This window comes from Lepidochelys kempii, chromosome 16 (genome assembly GCF_965140285.1).
Source record: "Lepidochelys kempii isolate rLepKem1 chromosome 16, rLepKem1.hap1, whole genome shotgun sequence".
NCBI lineage: Eukaryota > Metazoa > Chordata > Testudines > Cheloniidae > Lepidochelys > Lepidochelys kempii.
The window spans coordinates 19854841-19874637 of NC_136395.1; the positions used below are offsets into that span (position 1 = coordinate 19854841).

The window sequence follows — 19797 nt, forward strand, 5'->3', positions numbered from 1 at the left end:
GGGGCCCAGGGGCGGGCGGTGAGAGGTGGGCCAGTGGGGAAGGGGCAGAGAAGTGGGGGGCCCAGGGGCGGGCGGTGAGAGGCGGGGCAGGGGGGGAAGGGGCAGAGAAGTGGGGGGCCCAGGGGCGGGCGGTGAGAGGCGGGGCAGGGGGGGAAGGGGCAGAGAGGTGGGGGGGCCCAGGGGCGGGGGGCAGGAAAAGGGGGAGCGAGGAGCAGGGCCCGGGGCCCCAGCTGGAGGCCGCGTGCGGGCTGGCGGAGGGGGAGGCCCCGCTGCACCCGCCCAGGTGGGAGCCGTTTCTGGTCCCCGTCTCCCGGGGCAGCGGGACCGGGCGGCAGCGATCTCGGCCGCGGCCCCAGCCATGGAGAGCTACACGGTGAGGGCCGGCGGCTGCCCCGCCCCTGGGCGCGCTGGGGGCCGGTCTCGGGCCGGAGGGGAGGGGTCCCGTCGCCCGTGGGGCGGGGAGAGCCGGGGGGTGCCCGTCGCCCATGGGGCGGGGAGAGAGGTGGGGTGCCCGTCGCCCGTGGGGCAGGGAGAGCCGGGGGGTGCCCGTCGCCCATGGGGCGGGGAGAGAGGTGGGGTGCCCGTCGCCCATGGGGCAGGGAGAGAGGTGGGGTGCCCGTCGCCCATGGGGCAGGGAGAGCCGGGGGGTGCCCGTCGCCCATGGGGCAGGGAGAGCCGGGGGGTGCCCGTCGCCCATGGGGCAGGGAGAGCCGGGGGGTGCCCATCGCCCATGGGGCAGAGGGCGCCGGGGGGTGCCCGTCGCCCATGGGGCGGGGAGAGCTGGGGGGTGCCCGTCGCCCGTGGGGCAGGGAGAGCCGGGGGGTGCCCGTCGCCCATGGGGCGGGGAGAGAGGTGGGGTGCCCGTCGCCCATGGGGCAGGGAGAGAGGTGGGGTGCCCGTCGCCCATGGGGCAGGGAGAGCCGGGGGGTGCCCGTCGCCCATGGGGCGGGGAGAGAGGTGGGGTGCCTGTTGCCCATGGGGCGGGGAGAGAGGTGGGGTGCCCGTCGCCCATGGGGCAGGGAGAGGCGGGGGGTGCCCGTCGCCCATGGGGCAGGGAGAGGCGGGGGGTGCCCATCGCCCATGGGGCAGAGGGCGCCGGGGGGTGCCCGTCGCCCATGGGGCGGGGAGAGCTGGGGGGTGCCCGTCGCCCATGGGGCAGGGAGAGCCGGGGGGTGCCCGTTGCCCATGGGGCGGGGACAGCCGGGGGGTGCCCGTCGCCCATGGGGCAGAGGGCACTGAGGGTGCCTGTTGCCCAGGGGAGCTGGGGGTTGCACAGTGAGGCAGCTCTGAGGTGTTTTTGTGCCCAGGTTCCCCCCTGTTTATCAATGCCTGTTTCCCCCACGTAGGTGCTGGAGCAGCTGGAGCCCGGGGCTCTGGGCACAATGCTGGTGGTGGAGTTAAAAACGGTGAAAGAAGGTGCTGGGAGGAAATATGTGCTGAAGCAGGTGAGAACTTGGTTGCCATGACAGCGAGATGCAGCTCTCTAGTGCATCTCCCTAGGCCCTTCGCCTGAGAGCAACGTAGCCCAGCACACCAGCCGTCACAGACACTGGGTCTGATTTGGCTTATACTTTGAATGATGACACTGTCTTGAACTGCAGTTCAAGCACCCAGCAGATCCAAGCACCCAGCAGTAGATGTTAGGGTTGCAGTGTATCGTTACTGATGATATTTACAAATTGGGTGTAAATCTCATTCTCCTGGTGGGGTTACTTACCTGATGCTCGGTGTCATAAAGCTTGGCCACCTCTGTATTATATTCTCATCCATGTCTTTTGTTATATTGTTATCTTTGTCTTTTGTTTGTTTGGTACAGGTTGAATGCATTGATGAACAACAAGCAAATAATGCCCTGAAGGAGGTAGTGACGCAGTCTTTTTTTACTAGTCTTGTTCAGAAGGAGCAGGGTCTTCTCTTAAACAGTAAAAAATCCTTTATCAGCAATAATTTGAAACTATAAATAGCCCTACCTGATTTGGGCCTTGACTTACCCATAAACTGAACTGTCCTGTCCTCTCTCCTTGTGGGGTCCCAAAGCCTGGGCTCCAGCCTGAGCCTGAATCTACACAACTGCTTTATAGTCCAGCAGCCTAAGCCCCAGGAGCCTGAGTAGCTGACATGGGCCAGGCGTGGGTATTTTATTGTAGTGTAAATACAACAACTCAGTTCAGCCTATGAATTCTTATTAACAATCCTTAGGCTTGAACAAAGAAGAGGAGGACTTGTGGCACCGTAGAGACTAACAAATTTATTAGAGCATAAGCTTTCGTGGGCTACAACCCACTTCATCGGATGCACAGAATGGAACATATAGTAAGAAGATCTCTCTCTCTATATATACATACAGAGGAGGTGGACTTGAATGTTTGGGTTCAAGTGGCCAGCTGTTCTCAATGGATGGCCCTCACTTCAGAGCCTGTATTTGTTTACCTTTAGGGCACAGTGCAAAGCCCATCTGTTTGTTTGGTCATTAGGTGGAAGGATGGAGAGTGGTCTGTTGATAGTCCTGTTTACATTAATGACTCAATTTCTACATAGTACATGTTATTTTAATGTTGTGTTGATTTTTGTGCCCATGGATCTAGAAATTTCTTGATGGGAATGTCTTCACTGGCCTTTTCCTTCTATGGTAACCTGTGTTGTGCATACTTCCTTCAGTATTTAATAAATAAGACATAATAATAAGTCAGCAATATTGCTAATATCATAATTACTGTTCCACCAGAACACAAATATTCACAACAGAATGTGTCTAGTGTCTCTGCTGGTGTTCATTGCACCTAGCACCTGCTGTTCGCAATGAGTGGGAACGTTTAAAACCAATTGATATGTAGTTGTGGTCAGAAAGTAATTAAAATTGCCTATTCTATATCAGTCCCCTGTGTGTATTCAGAATTAGATCTGCTGACTTTACTGACCAAAGTTTGAGCCAAATTGTCTGTTGGTGTAGTTCTATTAAAGTAAAAGAAGTTATGCTAGCTGGGAATTTGGCCCTTTGTTTTTACTCCTTTTTACTCCAGTTAGCTCTGTAGTGCCATGAGCACAGCTCTGGGAGAGTGAGCTGAATTCTGTTCCAGCTCATACATCAACAACAGAATTTTTAAGCAAGTTCCAATTTTAGGATCTTTACCTTGAGACTTTACCTCGTGGCTAGGTTTAGAGAGGAGGACACTTTGTGCATTTTAGTTACACCTGCAATTCACAGTTGACTCAGCGTTACTGCAGATGATGGGTGTACGAGAAATAACTCACCTTGACTTTCAAATTCCAGGGTGAGTTTGCAAGGCTGGCTGTTAGGAAACAATCTTTTTACTTGTGAACTGATCCTTTGCGAGATGACAAATGTTGAACCCCACTATGCTATTTGTACAGAGTTATATTTAGAGTAGAGCTTCACTTAAGTACCATATTTCACTTCTCTTGGCACTCCTTCGATTGCAAATGTGAAATAGAACTGAAAAAGAACTGGACCTGGCTACTTTAACAGGGACATGGCATGCATGACAGTCAGATATCTGCCCTTTGTGTTCTGTGTTTTGAAGACATTTTCTTAATCCAGGAGAAAGAAGCATGTGGATTGTTGTAGCTCACTCCGAGTAAACCCTTTGGGTTTCATTTGCTGTCTTTCCAACAGGCAATGGATCTGCTGAAACTTCAGCATTCAAACATCTGCATTTACAAAGAATTGTTTATCACCTGGGATAATAAGGTGAGAATGAAGTGCTGTCTGTTAGAGAGGGGTGCACAAACTGGCATGTCAAAGTTTCTGTAGCTAGGTAAGGGGACACTTAAGGTTTCTGGGCCTGTGACTGAGCCACCTTCTGTGAAGGCAGCTCTGAATTACACTACCATTGGGGAGCACAATATAGCTGTGTTGCAGCCCAGGATCTGTATGCAGTGTCTTCCCCTTTGCTTCCATACCCAACAGATATACAGTTTTTAAGCTGCTACAGTTCCTTGCATGTCTGAATAAAGCACTTTAAAAACTGGCCCATAAAGAAGCCAGGAGGCCAGAGCTATTTCTTTGTGGACACGATCTTGCACTCTACTTGGGCCTAAATCCCATTGAATTCAGTAGCATTTACTGTTTGCTCATATGTTTTCAAAGGTACTTGTTCCTGTTAGAAGCAGATGTTTTATGTTTAAGTAGACAAAAGTAAATATTGACTCTTTTGTGGGAGACAAATAATCCCATCTCATACTTCCATGGTGTGCACCAAATCTCTTTGCAAGGACCAATGGCCCAGCTGCTAATTTGTATCTTTGTTGCTGCATATGTCATTATCTATAAGTGACTGAATAATGTTGACCTAATCTCTGTTGCAGATTTCATCTCTATTTCTTTGTCTGGTGATGCAGCACTCAAGCCAAGGAGACCTTTCATCTCTGATTAAGGCAAAAAGGAAGAAGCGAGAGAAAGTAGAAGATATGGTAAAAAATGACAGAAAAGGCATCTTACTGAAATGCAAAGGAATCTCACTGCCTTAACTTTTTTCACCACCTTCTGTCCTTTCCCAGCTGCTCCCCAGAGACATCAAAGTATAGTATTTATTGCTTAAAGCAGGAGACCAGGACTTAAAACTTCTGAATTCTCTTCCCAGCTCTGCCACTGAGTCATTGTACAATCACATTAATAATACTTAGCACTTATATAATTTTGTACTCCCGGGCAACTTAGCCTTTCTGTGCCTTAGTTTACACTTCTGAAAAATGGAGCTAATAATAATGCCTAATTCACAGGGGTGATGTGCAGGTTAATTGATCTGCAGAAAGTGAAAGGAGTATAGTATTCCCACTTGGACTGGAGCCTGTATCAAACTAAGCAGCCTTCGTGTTCTTAGACATGGCTTATTTCACCATGTAGTTATTCTTCATGTACTACATTTTCATGTATATTTCTGTCCATAGGTAATTCAGAAGTTCCTGGGGCAGATGGTGGATGCTTTGTTTTATATACACAAACAAAATGTTTTTCACAGGTAAATAGAAATTCCAGCCTCTTTGACTGCTCGACCTTTGCTGGTTTGCAGCTGAATTATTACTTCAGCGCAACTATTCACTTGAGAAGCAAGACATTGTACATTTTGATGGCAGGGTGGGGAGTTTCAGAGATAAGATGGAGTGTCAAAATGAGTTTACAGCAGAGAGAGATGATTAGTAGATCTACTGTATGAGTGTTAATCAGTGCTCTTCTCCTTCCTCCACCATTTTTCCCCCTCAGTGGTGTTTGACTTCAGAGACAGTAGTCTGAGTGTGAATTTATTGATTAAAGCAGGGGAGTGGAAGTTATACTTCTGGATTATATTTCTGCATCTGATTGTTGTGTGACTTTAGGCAAGTCATTTAATTCATATGTTCTCCCCGGATTTATCCATCCACAAAATGAGTATAACTTAACTCTTGAATGTTTACAAAGTGTTCACGATCCTATAGTTAATGAAGTACTGGAATATTGACTCTTCATTCACATTCATATTACAGTCTATAATCCTGCATAAAACTTGGCAAATGAGCTGTGCCTAAGAGAATGAACAAACTTAACAGGAATAAGAGAGGAAAAAAGACTAGTTCATGCTCAGTATTCAGATAAAGTTGAGGCTTCCAGTGTCAATTTTTAAATCTTTTTGCCTTATTCACAGTAAAAAAGGAAAATAAATGTATTTTATTTCATTATCATTTGTAACTTAAAAACAAAGCCCATCTTCTTTGTGTAAAAGGTCTCAGAGATAAGGAGCCTGTAGCTATACAAGATTACGCTCTGATTTAACATGTTGATAAAAACCATTTCTCTGTATTGCAGAAACCTCAAACCGTCTAACATCCTTTTAACTGATGAAGTATCCTTCATGCTTTGCGATTTTGGTGTAGAAACTCTTATGACTGATGAAATGAAATGGAAGATAAGAGTGGAAGAAGGTAGCTATTTAATTTTAATATTTTAGTATTTTTTTTAAAGAGATTCAATCTGTGTTTTTTAACAGTTTAATTCTATTACAAAATAAAGAAGGAAAACACCTTTTTTTGGCCTATTACATTTTATTTCTTCTAAGCAGCAAGCAAGATCATTGTAAAAGATCAAGAATTAAATAGATTGATTGTGATATGAAAACTTTCACACTTACTGTACATAATTGGTCTGAATCTTGCTCAGCAGTGATAAAAAATAATCGTTACCATCTGATGGCAGTTTTGTGGTACATTTAAAATGAGTTTGGAGGTTGTCTGTCCAGTTCCAAGTGGACAGATGCTCACATCAAACAAACCACTGCACAGTTGGAAAAATAGATCTTTTGATATTTTGAGAGTCATGAGATGACTCTAAGCTAAACTGGATTTGTAAGACTATTTGCAATAATATATAGGAAGTTAGATCTTGGAGAATTGTCATTAATTGTAGTGCGGTTCTTCTTAGAATCTTCTATGGAATATCACCAGTAAAAATCTGACTCACTGTAGAATCTTTCTGACTGAATTGTACTTTGATGTGAAACTGCTATCTGCAGGTCACACCCATACAAGCAAAGCAAAACATTACACAGTGTCAAAACCATTACTGATCTGACATTTATTTCAACAGATCCTGACTCTAAATCCTGCATGTCCCCTGAAGCACTCTGCTTTTCCTTTAGTGAGAAGTCTGACATCTGGTCTTTAGGATGTATTCTACTAGACATGATGACCTGCTTCTTTCTGAATGTATGTACTATTGAGAGTGCCACGAACATTTCACTGGGAATATAATGTGTCAAAAAACCCCAAGAGATCCACAAAGTGAATACATACAGATTCTACCAATATTCTGCTGTTTACAGGTGAAAGAGACAAATTCATTACTGCGGAATATTAGAAAGGACACCAGTAGTCTTGAGAGAGTTCTGACGTTAATGCAGAAAAGGAATAAAGATACTCAGCCTTTGTCTCCAATTTTACTTATGATGTTACAGATTCAGCCCAGTATGAGACCCTCAGCAAAGTGAGTTCTGGACATTTTCCCCTGCTCTGTTCTGTTTTTTGCTTTTCCCCCCCATCTGCTGTAAGAGGGAGTGTTCTTCAGTGTTTAGATTAGGGGACTGAGCCAGGGCTCCTAGGTTCTATCCCTGTCTCTGCAACTGGCTCGCTGTGCTATCTTGCTGTAAAAAAGTCACTTCACCTATCAGTGCTTTGGTTTCCCCATCTTTGAAATGAGTGTTCCAGTGTACACTGACCAGAGATTCTGTGATCAGAGAGGATAGTTGGTTTTGTTGGGGAATTATGTTATAAAACAATGTTATAAAAAGTTATAGACAATCTTTTGGATGCTGGGCTGTAGTCTGTATACAGTTTGCATTCTCAGAAAATATCCGCATTGCCTAAGGTTTTATTTTTATATGAGAATCTCAAAGCTCTTTACAAATATTAATTAATTAAGCCTCAGAGCACATCATGAGATTGGTTAGTGTTATGTCCACTTTCCAGGTAGGTAAAATGAGGCACAAGGGTTAACTGACTTGCCCACAGTCACAAAATCAGTGAAAGAGTCAAGATCAGAATTTAGTAGTCCTGACAACCAGAACCCTATTTTACTCACTAATTAACACTTCCACTTCCAACCAAACACACCAAAATCAACAGGAAAACTTTGTTGACTTTCTTTCTCTCTCCTTTTCTAGGGATCTGGTTGATATTCCACGTGTTATGGAATGTTTGGCTCTTGCTGGTTCCTCTTTATCAAAACAGGAAAAAACCTTGCCTTCAGCAATTGTAGATGTGCTCCTTGAAGGGGGAATTGGAAGTGTTTTAGGTAATCAGGAAAATAAGTTGCCTTTGAGATACTGACATTTGTTTCCTATTGAAATGCTGTGTGTGTTCCATTTAGGATGTATTATACTACAGAAATGAATGAGTGGATGGCTACCCATTGTACCTGAAATGAAATGCATCACTGTTTTGGACAAGAATCTCTGTGTCACCAGTCTTATAACTTCATAAGAGTAGTAGCTCTTATCTAATGTTCTGTCTGAATAGGGTGAGAGAGTGTTATTAAAAGAATTTTTGTCAGACTGTTCTGAAGTTCCTGGGAGCTCCCCACTCTGATTGCATTCTAGTTTACGGCAGTTAAACCTATTAAGATATTCCGTTAGAATGCATTATTGGCTAAAGAGAAAAAGCTGCTCCTTTAAAGCATTTTCTTTACTTATATATCTTTACATTTTATTATTAACATGATTTCATATTGGAGTGTTTTTAAAGAATATAAATTATATTTAAGCTACAAACTCTCAAAGAATTTTATGAGACAACAACATGATAAGGTTTGTGGTGGCTCCTAAATATATCCAGCAAGATAGATCTTATGCACATTTTCTTCTTAAAAAATCCAAACAAAATGTAACTTGTAGAGGGTTGCCATATTCAATAATAAATATTTCTAGTTTCTAAAGCTTAGCAGCTCCATAAACCTGCTAGAGCCGTAGTTTTTTCCCTCCTGAGATTTTCAGCATCACAGAGAAGACTGACTGAAGAAAATGTTACATATATATGAGATCAGATTCACAGTTGGTGGAATCAGCATAGCTCCATTGGCTTTAAAAATGGCCTCTACCAATTGACGTTATCTGGGGATCTGGCCCTTAGCTTGGGTTAAGGGTGGGGATGGAATTAGCTTTAGTTGTGAAAAATCTGCTCTGCACAAGATAAAAAGTGTGTGTAAAACCACTAAAGCCTTTTTAGTTCAGTCTACAATTCCCCCAAACAGGAAGTGCCATGTGCGTAGGTGGGGAAAAAATCTGACTATTTTTTGTTCATATATCAACACACCTACTATTTTGAGTGAGATTTGCAATTTTAAAATGTTTTACACTTTCTTTCAGTTCCTTTGTTAACTGAGTCTCAAGCTGAATTTCTTTCAATTATGTGAATTCACAGGCTAGGCACAGAATAGGAAAACAATAACATTATGAACGTATCCTGTAAATATTTGTGTAAAATGACTTAGCAGAAACTTCTGATGTCTTGTTTTATGCAGAATTTATGGAGACTTACTGGGACATAGAGCAGGCTCAAGCAAAAGCCATAAAGCGCCTTGCCAGCTTACTAGATGAAAATGGTATGGATCAGTATTTCAGCATTTTGTTTTACAATGTTCTTGCTCACTGCTTTTACTCTGAAAATAGTGGGAAAACATATTGCATAATAGTACATTAGCCTGTTGGAAAACTGGGTTCAAATTCTGCCATTGGCTACAAGTGAAAATGAGGTTGATTGCTCCCAACTTATTTTCCACTAGTGCACATGTGGAAAAAACCCACAAACTGGCACAATTAGTGATCTCACTCTGTTTGGGAAAAGCTTGGTTTGAAATAGTTGGACAGGATTGGAGTGCACTGGCAGAGCTGTTTGGAGCAGGACCAAAGATGCTGTACGTCAGGGCTGGTGTGTGTGTTGTCAGACACCTGTGGGGTCCCAGGACTGTAATAACAGGGAGTGGTGCAGGTTGGCATTTTAGTGCTTTGGCAGAGCTGTGTGTTGGAAGGTTACATAGCTTCTCCCTTCATTATGCCTAGCTCTCTGCGGTGCTATTAGACTAATGCTTTTATGAACTCTAAATTCACTCTGTTAAACAAATTCCATTAATAGTACTCTTATTTCAAACTATTATCACTTTTAATACTGGCATTGATCTTTAATATTAAAAAATAGAGATGTTTAAGATCTGGGTAGATATTAATGTATAGTGATTTAATGCTCTAAGAATGTAAGCAATAAGAGGAAAGAACATGGTGTTTTCCTGTCATCTGCCAATATCTGTGAAGCATTTAAAGTGAAAAGTGACTTTTCCCATTGAAATAATGTGACTCAGTGATAAATAACAGTTTGAATTAGGCATGAATAGAACCTTGCTAGCAGTGATATAAGCAGAATTTGTTACAATAGATAATTACATCTCTGAGCAGGGCTGTCCCTAGGCGGGTGCAGGGTCCAGGTCATAGGCGCCGAGTTTCTAATCTGCTGGAGGGGTGCTCCCCCACAGCTCCGCCCAGGCCATGCCCCCATTCCACCCCTTCCCCCAAGGCCCCGCCTCTTCCTGCTCTGCCTCTCCCCTGCCGAGTTCCTTCCCCTCCTCTGAGCGCGCTGCGCCCTTGCTCCTCTCCCTTCCCCTTGTGCGCCTCCTGATGCTGCAAAACATCTGATCCGCAGCAGGTGGTAGGTGCAAAGAGGGAGGGGGAGGCGCTGATCGGCAGGGCTCACCAGTGAGCAGCAGGCGCTGGGGGAAGGGGGAGGTTCTCATAGGGGGGCTCCTCCTTGCTCGCCTGCCGGCCTGCTTCCTGCTCGCCTCCTCACCCCGCTCGCCCGCCCGCATCACCCCCCTGCCCACCTCCTCCTGAAGAGCAGGGTCCCCCACAGTGCAGGGCCTGGGGCGGTCGCCCCGATTTGCTGTACCCAAGGGATGGCTCTGTCTCTGAGAATGCTTAGAATGGGTTCCAAGAGGACATCTAAGTTCCCTTGGACAATTTTCCCTTTTACCACCGTGTTTTGTGGGTTTGTTGCTCCCCTTTGGAATAGCTAATGCTGCTCAAAGACTTGCTAGGACTGAGAAATCTAGTGAAGTAATCTCCCCCCAGAGTCTGAAAAGCATACTATCTCAGTACTGCCACACCAGAATACTAGCCCATATCACTTAGAACAGCGGCTCTCAACCTTTCCAGACTACTGTATCCCTTTCAGGAATCTGATTTGTCTTGTGTACCCCCAAGTTTCACCTCACTTAAAAACTACTTGCTTACACAATCAGGCGTAAAAATACGAAAGTGTCACAACACACTATTACTGAAACAGTGCTTACTTTCTCATTTTTACAATATAATTATAAAATCAATTGGAATAAAAATATTTTACTTACATTTCAGTGTATAGGATATAGAGTAGTATATAATTCTCTGTATGGAATTTTAGTTTGTAGTGACTTCGCTAGTGCCTTTTATGTAGCCGATTGTAAAACTAGGCAAATATCTTGATGAACTGATGTACCCCTTGGAAGACCTCTGCGTGCCCCCAGGGGTTTGTGTATTCCTGGTTGAGAACCACAGACTTAGAATGTAGCCAGCCAAGAACTGCAATACTATTTCCTAGGAAGAAGATGGCTACAACTAACTTGAACAAAATGGAAGATTGTGGCGGCTTTTGTTTTTAATACAGAGAAGGTGCCCACGAGACTACTGGTATCAGTGTGTAATGCTCCATCTTGATATGCACAGCTTTTCTTTCAGATCAAGAACATTGTTTAACCATCTCTGCCTTACCATGTCATGCAACCTGTCCTAAAGCTAGGAACTCCATGTTGTATTGAAGGTGGGAAGCATATAAACCAGCTATGTTGTTCATAGTGTTATTAAATGTTGACTTTAACAATTCTTTTCTTCATAGCTTTTATGTATTTGCTAGAACTTCTGGATCCTGTCACTTGTGCAATGAGGACTCATATAGATTCTCTAGAGCTACAATTAGGTGGCTGCAGATTACTGCTTGACATTATTGGCCAAGGTACAGTAATGAGGTTCCATACTAAACACTGAGTAACTTGTTACATGTAGTAAACAAGATTTGAAATAGATTTGGTGACAATTAATATTCATACTAAGTTATTAAGGGGTAAATTTATAGTTACATGGGAATTTAGCCACCTTTAATGGGAGTCCAGATTCTCTAGCGTGGGTGGTTTAATTTAAGTCAGAGTGATGTAAATCAGCAAGCAAGAAACCTTGATTTAATCTTGTTTTGCATTTGTATTTTTAGTAGTTTTTCTAAAGGAAGGATGATTCTCATTAGCTAGTATCATTAAAACTTCTTTATTTGCAGCTAAATACAGCCTTTCTATTAAATTTGGTATTTCCGTTTGCTCACCAGGAGGATACCCTATATCTATACATATTTATTTAAACAGACGTTTATTCAGATTCTTGCTTTTTATTTTTTTATGATAGAAAATAATGAATGATACATTTCCCATTTACTAGATTATTTTGTTTACTCATTATATGTGTCAAGCTGCATTTGGATGGAAATTAGAATGCAGTTAAAATGAACAAAAACAGCATTTTAAATTTGTTTTTTATTAGTTAAATAAAACTACGTTAACGGTGCTGCATATGTAAGAAAAAAAGAAAGTTTCTCAAAACATGTTTTGCATTTAAAACTAACTGATATATTAAATAGAGGAAGTATTAGCTGTAGCTAGTGAATTGATGGAGTGTTTTTGATCACCACGGGCTAGATTTTGAAATCCCTGTGAATTAGGCACCTAACCTGTTCAGGCACTTTTGGAAAACCCACAAGGTGCCTATCTGTACTTCTGTGTGCCTAAAGGCCTTTGAAAATCTGGCCCTACGTCCTTCAAGTTTTTAGAATTAGTAGATCTCATCCTCTCCCACCTGTTGGAAGAGGAAATGAGATTTCTTGCTTTTTCATCTCCCAGTTGGTCTCAATTTTAAATAAACTAGTCCAAATGCAGAAAATATTCCCCTGGCACCTGCTTGGTAAACTGAAACCACCATTTGGAAAAATGTAAATACCAGCATTTGCAGCAGTGTAAAGACTGCAAATAATAGAGATTCTTAATGCAGCACATGACATTGTAACATATTTATAAAGCTTGTGTTGAGACCACAAAAGTTAAAGCCCCCCCCCAATTCTGTATCTAATTAAAAAAGCAGCACCCCTTTAACTTGTTTACATTTGAGGAGGCCTTATTGATGAAGCAAATTACTTCTTATTTATTTTAATAAATGTTGACTTTTAAAGAACGAAAGCTTTTGTAAAAAATTTTTCCCAAGTCCTGCATGCAGATTTTTACTAAAGTTTATAAACAAGTGATGTGGTTCAGTGCTATGGTTAAATTCTCAGAATATGCTTGCAAAACATGCTACTGAATGGGCAAAATGGGTAATTGCTCATGTTCGCAGTTTGCAATCTGTTAATGATCAGTTTCCAATTGTGCTTTCTGCATATGATTTAGGGGCATATTTTTGACAATATAGCCCTGGTATCTAACACAATTTCTATATAAGATGCAGTATGATTAACTCCAGGAGCAGCCCATAGGTTTAAAGTTGCCTCTGAATAAAAACAAATGTTCTGTGCAAAAATAATGTAATTAACTAGACTGTATCTCCTTTTCGTTCTTCTTTTACCTGTCCTCATTTTTGTGAAATAATTTCCCACAGGAACATGAAAATTGCAGAAAATGAGACAAAAAGAGCAGCTTGATTTCAGGAAGAGAGGGGGAAAAATAACAGTATAGTCTATGCTAAGTCAACAAGTGATGCTTGCTTCATGGTATACCTATGCTGAGAGCAGAAAGATCAGACTTTAATGAAAGCTGCTGAAGCCTCCTCATGCTGTTCCATGTTTTGCTTTTGACAGCCCTACAACAGAATGTGGAGGTGGAGATGCTAGTTGGTGAGGAAGGAATCAATTCTCTGTTAAAGACAATGAGGACATATTCTGAAAATGAAGAACTGCTCTCAATGATCTGCACTTTACTAATGATGATTTCAGCCAGTGGTGGGTCCTCTGATCCTTTCATATGGACATATTCTTGTTGTTTATCCATCTTTATCTGTTGGATTAGATACATAATGGAGAACTCCGTGACTTAGCCTAGCTATGTTGCTGTACATAGGGTATTTTTCCATCTCGAAAGCATTAGTCAGCCAGTTCTATTTGCAAGTCAGCTGGGAGCATAAGGTACATTATATTCGCACTAAGTGGTTTGAGACTGGATGTATTAAAGAGGTGGTGCGCTCAGGCTTGGTTGGTTAACAAGTGATTCTTATTACTTTACACAGATAGTAACACTGGGGAAAGCTAGGGCATGAAACCTGGGTTCCATTGCTGCCCCACCAGCACCTAAGATTAAGTTAGGGGTATTTTTAGTAAAAGTCACAGTCAGGTCACTGGCCGTGACTTTTTGGTTATTGCCTGTGACCTGTCCGAGACTTTTACTAAAAATACCCATGACTAAATCATAGCCTTAATTATGATGGTATTCGGTTGATTTTTGTGAAGGATTAGGGGAAGGATTCATCAATGCAAAATGAACATGTCCAAAAAAGATTTGAAACTGACCAAAAATATTTTACATTATTGTATGCAGTGTAGTCGTAGCAGTGTTGGTCCGAGGAAATTAGAGAGACAAGGTAGGTGAGATAATATTTATTGGACCAGCTTCTGTTGGTGAGAGAGACAAGCTTTCGAGCCACGTGGAGCTCTTCTTCAGATCAGAGAAGAGGCCTGAGAGACCCAAAGAAGAGTGATGTGTGGTTCAAAAGCTTGTCTCTCTCACCAACAGAAGTTGGTCCAATAAAAGATATTACCTCACCTCACTTGTCTCAAAAATATTTTAAGTATTTTATTTCAACTTATAAAAAATATAAAAAGGCAGCTATCTAAGATTTTTGGCACCTTTGACCTAAATTACCTAAGTTATGGTTCAAAATGAATTCTTAACTCTGGAGTTGGCTAGGTTGGTTGGATTGCTAGACTGACTTGAATGGCAGTGATTGGTGCCCTCTCAATAACTTTTTTTTTTCTTCCATGAAACTCAAAACTATAATAGGAAGAGAAGCTCAAATTGAAAAGGTTCTGGAAAGGCCAGTCACCACAAGTATAGTCTGTGTGCATGTGGTTCTCATTAAGAATCCAGTACATTTCTTTTGCTCATTTTCATATTGCCCTTTATCATATTATGTTGCTCCCTTGTTTCATGACTCCTTCTGATTTAAATTTGTTGTTAGTGGTGGCAGTGGCAATATAATTATAATATGTCCTTTTCTGTGCTTATTAGAAATGGCTGCAGAAGCCCTGAGGAAAGCTGGGGTCATCACAGATGTTCTGTCAATTATAAGCAATTTTCCTCAGAACAGACAGATCTGCCTCTCTTGCTCTGGTATTCTTTGGAGCTTGGCTGTGAATGGTAAGTAGAACACAGCAGATACTGTGCTTAGCTGGGTTCAGAGATTCTTGTAGCTTGGGGATGAATCTTTTTACTGACTTCTCCCAACTTTGGGTACAGTGGGGTGTTAGAGAAAAGAATGTGGGTGAGAGCTTTGCTTGAATAGCATTAGGAGATCCATCGTTGAATGAGCTATGGGGCAACACAGACTGAAGATCAGTGCAAACGTCTCAATATCCCTAGTGGTGATAAGGACCCAATTTATAAATGTTTCTGTGGAAGGCTGAGGTGCGTGCTGTTTATAAACATTCAGAAATGAAAAGTGGGTTATGTGGCTACGGGTTCCATCACATAATGTGGTGTGTTGTGATAAGAAGAGGAAATGGAGCATAATCAGCATATTGGATTGATTTAAGAAACAAGCCTAGCAAGTGCAGGTGAATTAGATGATAGATTGGTAGAGAGGGGGAATTGTCTTTGAAATAACCCCACAACACACCCTAGCTGCCTCAGGAAGAGATTTGTGTAAAAAACCTCCAGCCTTGCATTTCTATCCTACAGTCCTGTCAGAAACAGGATCAGGCTCACTCTTGAATAGAAACCCCCAAGGAACACCAGCAGGTGGCATTCCTTCTGAGTCAGTGCTGAATTTATGCCACAGCATTGCATTACGCTGCTGCTGGAAGATCCCCTTTTGCACTAGACCTAAATCTGAGGCCCTGACCATGGGTGGTGATTAGATTCCATGACGCTTCTTGAAAGAGCAGGGATGTGTTATTCTCATTGTCAAGGTCAAAAAAACAAAACAAATGTGCGCAATTGTATTCTGCACGTATAATTTCCCACTGCAGGTTCAACTTGATATTTTTCTCTGTGTGGTCTGTTAGGTATCATTCCTGAGTGCCATGTTCTACCCACAGATGGCTGCATTTTAGGTTTGGGTGAAGCAATTCCTGTATATAGTCTGCATGTTAGATTAAGCTTGTAAAACTTTTGCAGATGAAAACAGCTGGAATCATGCAAGTGTCAAAGTCAGATTCAGGACTCACATAATTTGTCAGACCACTCTGTTTATCAGCAAAGCGCTTTGCTAATGCACCCAGATGTGAGCCCCTCTCTGAGGTTCAAGATAACTTATTTATACAGCTAAGCCAAAGCCAATTTAACATAAGAGACAAAAGAAAGCAGAAACTGACTAATATACATACATATCTTATTTGCATACTAACGTTTACCAATCTCCTAGCTCAGTAGGAGCTCTAAGTTAATTAGTTTGAGGACCCATTGTCTCACACTCCTTAATGTTTCTCTTCCTGACAACTATATTTCAACAAACCCTTCAAGTAGCATTTCTTTAATGAATTATAATTTCAATATAATTCATTCTACTTTCACAATCCCTCCTTTTGGTCAAGCTACGCAATGACCAACAATGCCTGGGTTCCACATATCAGTCGTTCTTTATCTCTTTGTTCATCAGTGATATTTAAAATAATCAAATTAGCACTCTGGTTTGGGGCAGCTATCTGTGTAGCATGCCTGACACAATTTTGGATACAACAGGAAAGTAACTGAAAACATACAAAAATTATTAGGATTCCAAACAGGAGAGTTAGGGCTCCCTGAAACAACCAGTTTCCTATGCCAGAGAAATTGAAAAGGTTACCTAGCCACTTCCATAAAGAACTTGGCTCTTCGTGGGGAAGATATGTGATTTGTTCTAAGTGGCTAGCACGATCTATTACCTCATTGGTGTTGTCTGGTATATACACACAGCAGTCTTTTCCAGTGAGAGCACAAGTCCCTCCTTTTGCTGCCAGCACTATGTCCAATGCCTGACGGTTTTGGAGGGCCATCTGTCGGATTGCCCCTGTTTCTTTGGCCAGGGCTCTTAAACTTTCTCCAGTTTCATTTGCCATTATTTCAATTACTGCTTGTAACCTTAGGAGCCGTTTTGCATGGTGTATTACTCTCCCTAATGGTATTAAGGAACCGCCAATGGCTGCTTCCCAGGTTAAGGGGCTTATGTTATTTACATACCATTGGGCATCTGTTAAGTCCCTTCTTTTTCGCCTGAAATTGCGGAGGCGTTCTCGAGGGAAGGTTCCTAGCACTCAGAATTGTGAGAAGAGTCGGGCGGGATAACAGTTTCCTGACCAATTAGCTGGTAGTGCGGTATAAGCTCTGGTCCCACACACCCAGTGATGGCCTGTTAAGGCCAGGAAGGTTCGGTTGCACCCATTTGTCATATAGGTATTTGCAAAAGAGGAGTAGTATCCCCCAAAGGGTACAGGGTAAGTCTCCTTAGGAGGAGTAGTGTTATTTGCATGACATTGAAAGTTTGTATTATTTTCACTAAGGTTACTGTAGGGAGAACATGAGATTGATTTCTCTGTTTGATCCCAGGTTGAGAAAAAATTCATATCTCCATACCCGGCCCGCCACTTTTTAGTTTTGTTTGAATAATCCCATACACCATTGGCCACAATATGCTGAAGGCAACGGCTTTTCCCCAGATCCAGCCCTGTCCCATTACACACCCAACACCAATGACCATTTCCCTCCACCACACTTATCCATTTAGATGTGTTTATTCCCACCGCTTCCCAAGTGTCATTGCTGTTCCATATTTTGTTAAACAGACGAGGCCCTCCAGTGAGGTCTGGGGACTTGAGTGGGATAGCCAGATACCAGTTTGAGAGTGGGCTGGGATGTGGCTGCGGACTCAGCAATTAGAAATATTAAGGGTCTGAGCTATCCACACCTGCTGCTGGATAAAAGAATTTTCATCGTTGTCTCCCCTGACCGTAAGATACCAGCAGCCAAGGAACAGGCAGAGGCGCATGTTGGAGGCAAGGCTTTTCTGGTTCTGACAACCTCAACTGAGGGAACTGCAGTCACGGTTTTACGCCTGCTAGGCTCACTACTGCCTTTTTTTTGTGTGTGTTTGTCGTCTGCTTCTGGCAACCCTTACAAGAGCGTAGATTGTAAGATATTGCAGACTGTTCCTCTACATCTTCTTCTGGAGTCAAAATTGACTCTGCGTTGTCCTGAGGTGGTGATTGGTTCTCTGGGGATGGCGCCTTCTTACACTGTGAAGCATGTATCCATGCTGCGATGCCAGATAGTTTAACAGCCATCTGTGTAGTAAGCAGTACCTGATGAGGACCCTTCCACCAGGGCTCCAAGGTGTGCTTTCGATGATGGCACCGTACGTAGACCCAATCACCTGACTCAAGGTTGTGGCAAGCGTCGGAGGTGGGTTCCATGGGCCAGGCGACTCGAACCTGTGAATGGAAGTGACTTACAGCTTGCATTAGTCCCTTGCAATACTGAAGGAGTGCACTGTGAGTCAAGTTCAAATCTGGAACGGGAGTAATGGTAGTCATAGCTCGCATAGGGCGTCCCATAACAATTTCAAAGGGACTTAATTTATGCCTTTGGGATGGAGTGGATCTCATGTCCATAAGGGCTAATGGTAAGGCTACTGGCCAGCTTAGTCCTGTAGAGTCACAAATTTTAGCAAGCTTATTCTTAAGGACACCATTTCGTCTTTCAACTGCACCTGCGCCCTGTGGGTGGTAGGGACAGTGCAACATGTGTTTGATGTGCAATATACAGTCCAGGTGTTGAACAAGTTGTCCAGTAAAATGTGTACCCCGATCACTGGACAGAGTAGCAGGAATTCCCTTGGCAGGCATAATATGATTTAACAAACATTTGGCAACAGACAATGAGTCAGCCTTGCGACAAGGAACAGCTTCACTCCAACCGGAGAATAAACATACCATAACCCATATCAATTCATAGTGTTGACACTTAGGCATTTGTGCAAGAACGGTGCTTGAGGCAGGCCCCAGAACCCCTGGGCCGCTTTTACAGGTTTACCAATATTATGGCTTTGGCAAATGGTACAGGCTGCACAGTGGCGGGCTGCAAAAAAACTAAAATGGGGGGGCCACCATCCTGTCTTTGTTACAGCAGAGACCATCCCCTCCTTTCCGACATGCGAAACACCATGTAGCAGGGCGGCCAGAGATGGGTAGAGTGAAAAGGGGGCTACAAAGGCGCCAGTAGGCGAGCGCCAAAAGGAATCAGGATGTAGAGAGCAACCTTGGGCAACCCAGGATTCTCTCTCGGTTTCTGGGGCAGAGTCTTGGAGCAGGGTGAGGTCAGTGAGGGACCAGGAGGGTAAGAGGAGAGCGGAGAACAAGGGAATCAGACATTTCGACTAGGCACGCTGCAGCAGCCACAGCACGCAGGCAGGGGGGTAAGCCTTGGGCAACAGGGTCTAAAGTGGCAGAGAAATAAGCCACTGGGCGGTTCTTTTCTCCGTGCATCTGAGTGAGAACTCCAAGTGCACACCCAGATTGTTCATGGCAGAAAAGGGTAAAAGGCTTAGAATAGTCAGACAGCCCTAAGGCAGGGGCAGAAGCCAAACCCTGTTTGAGGGAAACAAAGGCAGAATTGGCCTCAGGGGGCCATGGCATGGGGTCAGGCACAGAGAATCAAGTGAGTTCCTGGAGAGGTTTTGCAAGGGAAGCATATCGGGGAATCCATTGTCTGCAAAATCCAGCCATGCCGAAAAACTTCTGGACCTGGAGTGGGGAGCGAGGTCGGGGAAAGCTAAGGATAGTTTGGACGCGGGTGGGAGAAAGTGCACGGGAATCCTAGGAGAGGAGAAAGCCAAGGTATGTGTCATAAATATAAAGGGAAGGGTAAACCCCTTTGAAATCCCTCCTGGCCAGGGGAAAGCTCCTCTCACCTGTAAAGGGTTAAGAAGCTAAAGGTAACCTCGCTGGCACCTGACCAAAATGACCAATGAGGAGACAAGATACTTTCAAAAGCTGGGAGGAGGGAGAGAAACA

At 43.4% G+C, this 19797-nt stretch overlaps 1 protein-coding gene across 4 annotated transcripts in view; it reads left to right on the forward strand.

Moving 5' to 3' along the window:
• Nucleotides 1-273: 273 nt before the first annotated feature.
• STKLD1 (serine/threonine kinase like domain containing 1) overlaps nucleotides 274-19797 on the forward strand; it is a 40844-nt gene continuing 21320 nt past the window's right edge. For all 4 annotated transcript variants that reach the window (XM_078849038.1, XM_078849037.1, XM_073314029.2 and 1 more), the window contains exons 1-14: nucleotides 274-373; nucleotides 1347-1445; nucleotides 1817-1861; nucleotides 3635-3709; nucleotides 4327-4431; nucleotides 4909-4979; nucleotides 5801-5916; nucleotides 6578-6696; nucleotides 6813-6973; nucleotides 7650-7780; nucleotides 9005-9085; nucleotides 11404-11520; nucleotides 13399-13539; nucleotides 14822-14950. In XM_078849038.1, coding sequence (XP_078705164.1) covers nucleotides 359-373; nucleotides 1347-1445; nucleotides 1817-1861; nucleotides 3635-3709; nucleotides 4327-4431; nucleotides 4909-4979; nucleotides 5801-5916; nucleotides 6578-6696; nucleotides 6813-6973; nucleotides 7650-7780; nucleotides 9005-9085; nucleotides 11404-11520; nucleotides 13399-13539; nucleotides 14822-14950 — 1405 coding nt within the window. In that variant the 5' untranslated portion in view covers nucleotides 274-358. The remainder of the gene's footprint in view (nucleotides 374-1346; nucleotides 1446-1816; nucleotides 1862-3634; nucleotides 3710-4326; nucleotides 4432-4908; nucleotides 4980-5800; nucleotides 5917-6577; nucleotides 6697-6812; nucleotides 6974-7649; nucleotides 7781-9004; nucleotides 9086-11403; nucleotides 11521-13398; nucleotides 13540-14821; nucleotides 14951-19797) is intronic.